The sequence below is a fragment of the Drosophila miranda genome, chromosome 2, assembly GCF_003369915.1.
Source record: "Drosophila miranda strain MSH22 chromosome 2, D.miranda_PacBio2.1, whole genome shotgun sequence".
Taxonomy (NCBI): domain Eukaryota; kingdom Metazoa; phylum Arthropoda; class Insecta; order Diptera; family Drosophilidae; genus Drosophila; species Drosophila miranda.
This window is the reverse complement of record NC_046675.1, coordinates 33120345-33129919: the sequence shown is the minus strand read 5'-3', so window position 1 is coordinate 33129919 and position 9575 is coordinate 33120345. Positions and strand designations below refer to the sequence as shown.

At 41.7% G+C, this 9575-nt stretch overlaps 2 protein-coding genes across 2 annotated transcripts; both read right to left on the bottom strand.

The window, feature by feature from the left end:
• Positions 1–1274: 1274 nt before the first annotated feature.
• Positions 1275–2402, bottom strand: LOC108157539. Its single transcript, XM_017289642.2, has 3 exons — positions 2094–2402; positions 1576–2024; positions 1275–1501 (listed from the first exon to the last, which is right to left on the bottom strand). The coding sequence occupies exons 1-3, from the start codon at positions 2385–2387 to the stop codon at positions 1417–1419; spliced, it is 828 nt and encodes a 275-aa protein (XP_017145131.2). The 5' UTR covers positions 2388–2402; the 3' UTR covers positions 1275–1416.
• A 1799-nt stretch (positions 2403–4201) lies between these two features.
• On the bottom strand, positions 4202–5406 carry LOC108154398. Its single transcript, XM_017284664.2, has 3 exons — positions 4999–5406; positions 4465–4922; positions 4202–4409 (listed from the first exon to the last, which is right to left on the bottom strand). The coding sequence occupies exons 1-3, from the start codon at positions 5134–5136 to the stop codon at positions 4313–4315; spliced, it is 693 nt and encodes a 230-aa protein (XP_017140153.1). The 5' UTR covers positions 5137–5406; the 3' UTR covers positions 4202–4312.
• Between the last annotated feature and the right edge of the window lie 4169 nt (positions 5407–9575).

The window sequence follows — 9575 nt, the reverse complement described above, 5'->3', positions numbered from 1 at the left end:
GGCTTTATTTTGTGTTATTCTTGGGCAACAGATTTTACAGATACTTAATCGATGTAAACTTGATTTCAAGAACAACAACAGCAGGACGGAGCACCCAACACCGAGCAACCAACAGTCGGGCAAACAATGAAGAAGATTGTAAGCAAACAATGTAACCAAATTGTGCCAACAAATAAACCGAAGACAGTAGAGGGTGGAGAAGCTACCAGCCGGAAGGAGGCGGCGGTTGGAGGAGGACGACAGAAGAAGCCGCGGGTCAAGCAGCAACAAAAGAATCCATCGGGTAAGAGGAACAGAAACAGAAACAGGAGCAGAAGAGCTCCTTCCTTGGGTGTAAATGCCAGAGCGTTCAGTGATTTAGTGGCCTTCTGTTTGCATAAGTGTGGGTTTTGTTTGCATCGGTTTATTGTATATTGTATATCTACGGGCGAATGTGTGGGTTGATTGGGTTGAAGGCAGAATAAATAAACATGAAATCAGCAACAGCTTCCAAGCTGAAAGCCCCGATAAGTGTATAAGCAGAGTGGCAGAGGGATTTTGTATCTGATTTGAGCAGAAGCCTTGAGGCGAGTGGGGGAGAGGACTAAACAAATCACAGAAAGCAGTCCGAGTATGTTGAGTGAGTTGTCCACCTCCCCCAAAAAAAAGCCTCTCCAGTCATGACAATTAAGTGACTGGTGGATCAGGCAGGTGACAGGAGATTTCAGAATAGTTGGAGTAGATTTCCCTCCCACTCCTTCTAATCTAATCATCTATAAGTTTTTAATGGAAGAATTCTCTACTCTGTCCTACCGCAAATTCAATCAAGTTTCCTTCCCTAAAAGTGCGGCTACCGAGGCTTGTAAACCACTTGAACTGGTTTCCTAATCACATAATGGCCCTAATTAGGGTGTAAAAAGTATAGCTATAGATAAGCCAGCGAGACAGTAATTAAACGAAACAGAAATCGCATCGCAATGGCTAATCAGTGGGCAGGAAACGTTTGCTAGACGATGATTGATATGCGACCTGGCTTGTACACAAAATTGGCAACACATAAAAAGGAAGATACGATACGACAATGTATCTGTGGAATGTGTACCTCCGAAGAGTCATCATAAATTTTGTTATCTATTTTTTTTTTGTGTCTTTCGGGCCATATCTTATCGGGTATTTTGTGGAGCTACAAGTTTTTAGCACTGATTGGAGGGAGCTTCTCATCATTCTTTATCGAGCTACAGATTGTGTGTGTGTGCGGGTGTGCGGGTGTGTGTGTGTTGGGTTGGGTGGAGCGCTCTTCGGTTCGGTCTTTTATTGAAAGAAGTTTTTAAATTAAACTAAAAACTAAATAAAACAGCTGACGTCATAACTTAGGCAAGGGCTTTCTTTTTTGTGTGTTATTTTCTTTTGTGAAATCTACATTTGATTTGGAGCTGTTTAGGCCTTGAAGATCAGAGCCATGGCCAAAGCCACAAAGCCAGCAATCATAGGCAGCGTCTGACTGGCAGAACTGGCATAGCATCTAAAGGGGGGAAAAAGAAGGATTAGAACTGATCTTTGGCAGGATCTTGGGGCAGGGTAGGGGGGCGGACTCACCCAACTTGCGTGACATTGCCATAGATGCCATTCTGGAAGTTGCTGTAATACAGAGAGGCATTGTTATTGGCCGTCGCGATGTCTGCCGCCGTGTAATTGCTGCGTGCCAGGATAAAGCCATAGCTAGTGCTGACATTGCTGGCATTGGTATAGCCGCAACCCACTAGATAGGTATAGTTGAAGGACAACAGCTTGATGTAGACGCCCGCCCCGTTAACGCCGCTCTTCTGGAAGGTCACATTGTAGCCGGCCGTCGAGGGGACACCTTCAGCGCTGGCCACCAGCGTAATGTTGGCCTTCTCGTTCACATCCATGTAGAGCGAGGGCTGGCTGCTCGAGTGGCTGACATTGACCAGAACATTGGTGTTATTCCACAGGTCCACATTTACTTGGATGCAGGACACATCGGCCGAAGGATTGCGGGCAACCTCGAACCACTGACCCGCCAACTGATGATGGAAAAGGAACAGGCATTAGCTTTGGGTGGAAAAGGGGGCGGAGAGTGTCTTTTCACTTACAGCCGAGTCGTTGAAACTCAAACTGCTGGCAATACTGCTGCACGAGGAGGGAGAGGCTGGAACAGTCTGTCCCTGCACCACAGACGACGACGACACAAGGACTGCCGCCACGATGGCCAAACAAATCATAACACTTTTGCACATGATCTTTCTCTCTTTCTCACTACTTTCACTGGTATCTCGTACTTCTTTCCCGGTTCTACTCCGTTCGTTTTCGCGGCAAGTGCGTCGTTCAACTGAGCTCGGATCCCGCACAGAACTTGCTTTTATAGCCGTGTGTATCTTTTGTCCCATTATCGAACGTCTGCACCTAGAAACACACAGATAGAGTTACAGATACAGATACAGATATACAGGGTGTATTCAGTCACCGATTTACGTACATCTGATGTCCGTTATCATGGCCCAGACCGAGGCATGAGTAATCTCTTAAGGCTTAGGGAGCTATCAGTTTTGTGTTTGTTACTGATTTTCCATGTTCTTTTCGGGGGCGCTACCTGTTGAAAAATTCCCTAGCCGTAAAGCTCATTGACATGGCCACACGATTTTCCAGGAAATTATGAACTTGTACCGAAATAGATCCATTGCCTAATTGATTCAACAAATTCGTTTGCCCGTACCGAACCCGTTAACTTTTCCATTATAAACAGCGACTATCTTTACGGTTTTTTTTTTCTATCTATTATTGTTGTTTGCATTTGCAAATCAGGCCTTCATATATGCTAGGAAAAACGTCATGAAATATACGATTATACAATAAAGATATATATTTATTTCATTATATATTTCAAGACTTTAAGGCATAATATAGCCTACAGGTTTCTCGCAGAATTCCACATAATACATATTACCCCAGAACGTTGGCTTATTTCCTTGTAAAACCTGAAGAAACTTTGTAAAAATGTACCTTTAATTCCTTGAAAATTCATAGTTTTTTCCCCTGTTCTTTCGATGACTTTTGCCATTACTCATCCTTCATAAAAAGTGTATAAATATTTCTTATCAATAGATAGCCTGACATAAAACCCCGACCTGTATTTAATTGCAGTCGCACACGTTGTATCTAAATCTTTTGACGATCTACGAGCCCATCCCTTGGTGTCTCTCCCAAGAGCATCGCACATGTGATTGTCTCAGGCCATGACTCAGAGCTGGCGACATTAAAAAATAAGAAATAAAACAAGAAATCGGAAACGCAAAAAACCCGTAGCAGATAGTGACACTATTCTGTTGTTGCCTCTGATAAATGGCAATCAGAGTGTGCAGAAAGTACAGAAAACAAGACGGGGAAGAAAGGAAGCTACTGCGCGACGAAGCCTTTGATACCCTCAGCGATTGATCGTTGGTTTGTTTGAAGCGGAAATGCTACTTAAATAAGTAGTACACATAAATTTCATCGAAACTAAAGAGCTAGACAGTAGATATGACTATATATCCAGTAATCCAGTAAACTGGAAAAAAGATAGCAGGCAATCTTCAATGATCAGTGATTTATCAGTCTTGAATAGTGCTATATAAGCTGTATCTTTGATCAGTGTTGAGTGTGTTGATCAGTTTTGATCAATGTTAAGTAAGGCTCTTTGCAGTCGCTTTGATCAGTTTTAATTTTGGATTAGTGTTGATTAATTCTGGTTTATGTTTTTCAGTGTTGAATAGCGCTGTTAGCAGCCTTTTCAATCGGTTTTAGGTGTCAATCAGAGTTGATTAATTCTCTTCAGTTTTGATTGTTGGCTAGTGCTATATTGTATAAGCTGTATCTTTGATCAGTGTTGAGTAATGCCCTACAGTGTTGATCAGTTTTGATCAATATTGAGCAGCGTTCTTTAAAATCGCTTTGATATGTTTTAAATGTGGTTCAATGTTGATTAGTTCTCTTCAGTGTAGATTAATGTTTTTCAGTGTTGAGTAGCGCTGTTAGCATTCATTTCGATCCGTTTTGAGTGTGAATCAGAGTTGATCAATATTCTCCAGTGTTGAGTAATAGCCTGCAATATTTATTAGTGTTGAGTAATGCTCTTAATTTTCTTAAAATAGCTGGTTAAGGCCAATAAAACTTATGAAACCTAAGTAATGAAAAGGTATGGGCTTAATTGAAACAAAACATAAAATACGAAAACACACACTCCTGCTCTTTATTGCCCGAAAAGTGTTGAACAACGCTTCAGTCACTTATAATCTACTAGCTTTTCACTTGAACAAACCCACAATTCAAATAAGATTTAATGACGAGCCTCCAGTAGACACAAAAGTCCAGTCACAGCCAACAGGAAAACCGAGATCATCGTCAGGGGATTGGCACTGCTGGGGGCATAGCAACTGGAAAAAACAAAACTATGACCATAAGATATAATAGATCGAGCCGAATACATACGTTGCGCCCTGAGTGATCGCGGACATGCTGCCGTTTAGGAAGTTGAAGGGAAAATTGGCTGACGCATTGCCCTCCAGTTGGTTCAATGTATCGGTGCTGGGTGTACGATCTCGGGTGAGGACCAAACCAAACGATGTCCCATTATCCGTGGCATTGGTGTAGCCACAGATGAAGGCAAAGTCCGTGTAATCGGTATTCAGCACCTTGAACAAGGTGTACGGCGAGTAGTTGGGTGGATTCCAGTACGTAAAATTGTAGCCATCTTGTTCCTCTGTAAAGTTCGCCACTGTCAGGGTGGCGTTCATCGTTTGATTGACCCACGGATAGTCCGGCGATACGCCATAGGTCGTGGCGATAAGAACATTATCTTTGGGCTTATCCAACACGGTAATATTCACTTCAGTGCAGAAATAAGTGGTGGATGGCAGACGGGCAACCTCCCACCAAATGCCAGCAAACTACAGAAGGATATTCGGGATTGTCTTGGGTGTTATACGAGTATGTATAGATCCTGCGGCACCATCTCTCCCTCACCTTATCCAAATCCAAGGCAATACTTGTGCTCAAATTGCAGGCCTTTACAACATCATTTTGAGCTACTGCGCTGTGATCCCCCAGCAGTACGACCAGCAGAAGACAGACCACACCCAAAACTTGACTCTTGGGCAACATTATGCGTATATGTTGCGTGTAACTCGGCCTCAGATCAGCGACTGAGGTGGCGACCAGTCATAAACCCAACGAGGATTGTCATGCGCACGACCACAGTCGGTAATCAATCAAACTGTGATATCTTAAAGCTCTCCAGTTCAACGATGATAAACCATGAGTCACCAGTGTTGGATAATGTCCAGACAGCATAGATCACGTAGTTTAGTAGCTCTCTTATTAACCTGCCCTTTAAATATTCGCTAGCATTAGCTTTAGTCGTTCTGTCTTGTTATTTCTTGGAATTATGGCACTTTGTATGAGTGACATGTGATTGTCCGTTGAGTCCATCAATGTGGAAAGTGTGGCTGCAATTAGCCCGCCCACTGATCTGATAATTGTGTAACTTGTGACTGCGATATCTTTCTTTTTTTTTGTTCAGATAGATAAGTAATAAGACCCCTCGAGTGATTGGCAAACAATTCAAGAGCATAGGTCTCACCATATCGATAGGCTCATTAGGGGTACTTTTGCAACACTGATTGGACAATCACTGACCTCAAATCTTGGCTAATACAGGACCTAAACCACGGGTAGTGCATTCGTTTTCAATGACCCACTTTCTGGGGCCTTCTGTACTCAAACTTTAAAGTTGAAACTTCTTTGAACCGTGTTGAAAAGCGCCTCTCAGGGGAGACGATTATGTTAACGTCTTCATGTCTTCGACTTGTCTTCAGGCTCGTGTCTTGTAAGCTCTCAAACACCTCTATATCGCATTAATTTTAAATGTCTTACAAGCTCCTTCGTGCAGAGAGAGAGAGAGCGAGAACTTTTGCTAACACTTTTTCAGGTACAGTTGACACACATTTACCGTTATTCGGCCATAGGCTTTTGCCTTGGGAGTCGTTTCGTTTCGCTTGCTCGCAAAACTTTTGCCAAAAAAGGAGAGTTTTTGGTACTACAAGGGTTTATCTATTATTTAATTAAAACTATTTCGAGTTCTCTCTGTCGTGTAGCGATATGTGTAGGTGTAGGTGCATCTGTGTGTGTGTCTAAATAATTTAATTGGGCCATGTGTGAAATTTTGTAATGAATGACAAAACGCTCCTCTGCCAGGCACAACTTTTGGAATTGTTTTCGGTGCAGTAGAATGTTTTTGCAGCAGGGGGTTTTCTGCAGGTGGGGAGTGTGACCTCCTAAACTTTTGATTAACACAAAATGGTGCCAGAACTCTGCACAGCTCAACAACTAATTAGCTTCGTGTCTCTATGGCAGTAAAGAGTTTAGGTTTTCTTTTATGCGACAGATTGACAAGGACTAGAAAATAATTGGGTGTTCCATTTGAAATTTATAATAAAATAATTATATATATAATATAATGCACCTAATTTTGTTTTTACACGGTAGATTTATGCAACAGATGGACAAGGAATAAAAAATAATTGGGTGTTCCATTTCTAATTTATAATAAAATATAATATATATAAAATATTATTACACCGAATTCTATTTTTACACGGTAGATTGGTTCCTGAAAAACCCGTGTAAAAACAGAATAAGGTGTAGATAAATAATAAAATATAATATTATATGTATATAAAGGGTGCGCCATCTTTTTAACTTAAAAATAAAAACCGATTTCCATAAGTGAAGTATTTTTATTTGGTTTGGCTCTTTACAATATATTTAGACTATGTTTTGAAAACAATATCAATTATGTGACCGCCTCTATAAGCAATTCTGCGTTTGCCATGGCGCACCCTGTATAATATATTAATATATTAAATAAATAAATAAATAAATATTATATTATATTATATTATATTACATCTAATAATAACACATTTTAGATCATTATTTTGCCGTAAAATTGTATATTTTCACGAAAATATTATCTATCTAGATAATTTATTCATATTTAAATCTCGATTTAAATGCGTTTCCTTGAGTTAACTTTTTTTTGCAATTAATTTTTCGTTCAAAACAATAAATAAATAATGAGCGCCATGAGTGTCTTTGAGTGGGTTTTCAAAGTCAACCTTGGCTCTGCTTGTTTTCCAGCCTGTTGGCGAGGTCAGTCTTCTTGGAAATTATAAGTTTTATTTGATGCTCCGCTAAATTCTCTAAATTTATTTTTAGCAAATGGAAAACTTTTTATTTGTGGGCAATGTTTGTTGTACAAATTGAAAGGAATTTAAATCAATTGCGTGGCCTTTGTGTGGGGCAAGCAAAAGCTGCAACTTGTGCGGTATATTTTTCAGTGATATCTTTCTTGTCTGGCACTCTATAATCTTTTTATTTATAGAAAAGATTGTGGAAATTTCTGTTGTCCGGTAATTTATTCCTTAGTGATTAATGTTTTCTTGCGATATGGAGATTTCGAAAGATCTTTCCTTGGGTTCTTAAAATAGAGCTTTCACTGTACTTTAACTATACCGCTTCACTTTCGCTATTCCTTTGGCCTTCACTCTGCTGGAGCTCTAATTGATCGCATTTATTACAAGTCTCCTTACACGCGGCACGCACTTTCTTCATTTTATTTAATTAGCTCGAGGAGAGCTATGAAGCTTCTTTCATTAACAGCAAACATGCTTGAGCGGCGCTCTCTCCGCTCGCACTCCGGCTCTCAACCGCTCGTAAGCTCTCTTCGCCACTCCGCAGCTCTCCCGCTCGCACGCTCTCTTTTACTCCCTTTTATAACCGCAGCAAAAGTGCAGCCACATTCACACTGCGAAAATAATTAAGTTGTTTATCTTAATGCAAACATATCCCTGGCACACTCCCACACACCTACACACATTCGAACACACACTGGCTTTACACACTCTCCTCTCTCTCTCTCTAACTGCCGCAAGCTATGGTCTCACTGCAAGTAACTGTTAATTACAGCTAGAGCCTTATGCAAAACTAAAGAGAAACGTAAGAGCGAGAGAGGAAGCTGCTTGCCAGAAGGAGGTGGATCGAGAGGGGGGAATAAAGGCAAGAAGGCGGAGAAACGAGAGCGGGCGAAGTGCTAGAAGGAGGAGAAGGGAGAGCGGAATAAAGGCAAGAAGGAGGAGAAGCGAGAGCGGAATCAGTGCAAGAAGGAGAAGAAGTGCAAGACGTAGGAGCAGAACAAGGTACATTAAAGAGTAGGTAATGCAGTGTCCAGCAGTGCCAAGCAGACTGGCAGCCATAAACGTTTTCACTTGCATTTCAACAGCAAAAAAGAGAACGAAAGAGAGAAAAAGATCAAAAGGGAGTCTTAAATGTATAAACTAATCTACCTTAAGCGCCGTACCGCCCTTACCTTGCCATTAAATATACTTTGTAGCTGCAAAAAAGGACGACGAAAAAGCGCAGTGCAAACTTTCTATTTAAGTGAATCTTGGTTGGAGCCTCAACGCAAACACACACACACCCCCTACCCCGCCACACATATGTAAATGATGACTGCTTCTCCCCTCCCCCCACCACCGCCTCCGCTCTACTGTGAAGGGCTCCTACTCAAGGGCGCACTGCGCAAGCCAATTTAAATTTTAAAATAAGCACATTAACTGCATGCACAAGCGCCAAAACAAACGCAGTAGCACCCCGCACTAGTCCCCCCCTCCGCCGCGGCGGCTCCACCCGCGTACTCCGTGATGACACACACGCGCGCATATTTAATTTGCTGCAGATTTACGCCCTTGCCTCTGAGCTGCCTTTCACTGTCACCGTCTCGCTCTGCCTCCCTCTAGGGGTACTGCTACTTTGAGTACTGGCTAAACGGGGAAGAAGCTCAGGTGCAACCAATGAGTGGTGGCTTTTGCCTGCTTTGGAAAGAAGCTTAACGAAAGTGAAAGAATTCCAGAATATGGAGACCAATCCTCTGCTTTAAGGAGTGTTTTCTGTGCCCAAATGCTGGAAATCCTTGATTAATAGCAATCAGATTTCATATCTAGAATATCTATGACTATTCTAGCCCCCTTGGAATTCTAGCCACTTGGGAATGTTACAAAAAAGGGGCTTCTGGCGAACCCAAAGCCCAGTAAGCAGTACTCCAGCTTCTTCCTCGTTTAGCCAGTACTTAAGATGCTGCCTGCTACTTTCGTTTTTCTTTTTTGCAGCTCCTCTCTCATGATACGCCTGCTGCTGCTGCTTCATCTTCTGCTTGTTAATTTCTGCTCAATGTAGGCAATGCGTCACATATCACAGCCACAGCCCCGCCTCTCTCGGCAGCAGCGCGGGAGAGTATGCTAATTGGTTCTTGCATTTCTACGCTTTTCTGTTGCCTACTTTGCGGCATCCGCAATTAATTTCCGCCACGCACACGCACAGGGTGCCTCCAGCCAAAGGAAAAAAAACCACAAGCATTTTTTTTGGTATTTCCATAATTTGATTCAGTTTTTTTTTTTTTGTTTCGGTCATTTCTTTTAGATATTTATCCATATTGGCTTATAGAAAAAGGTGAAACTAATTGTTAAATTGGTTGTACATAAAAA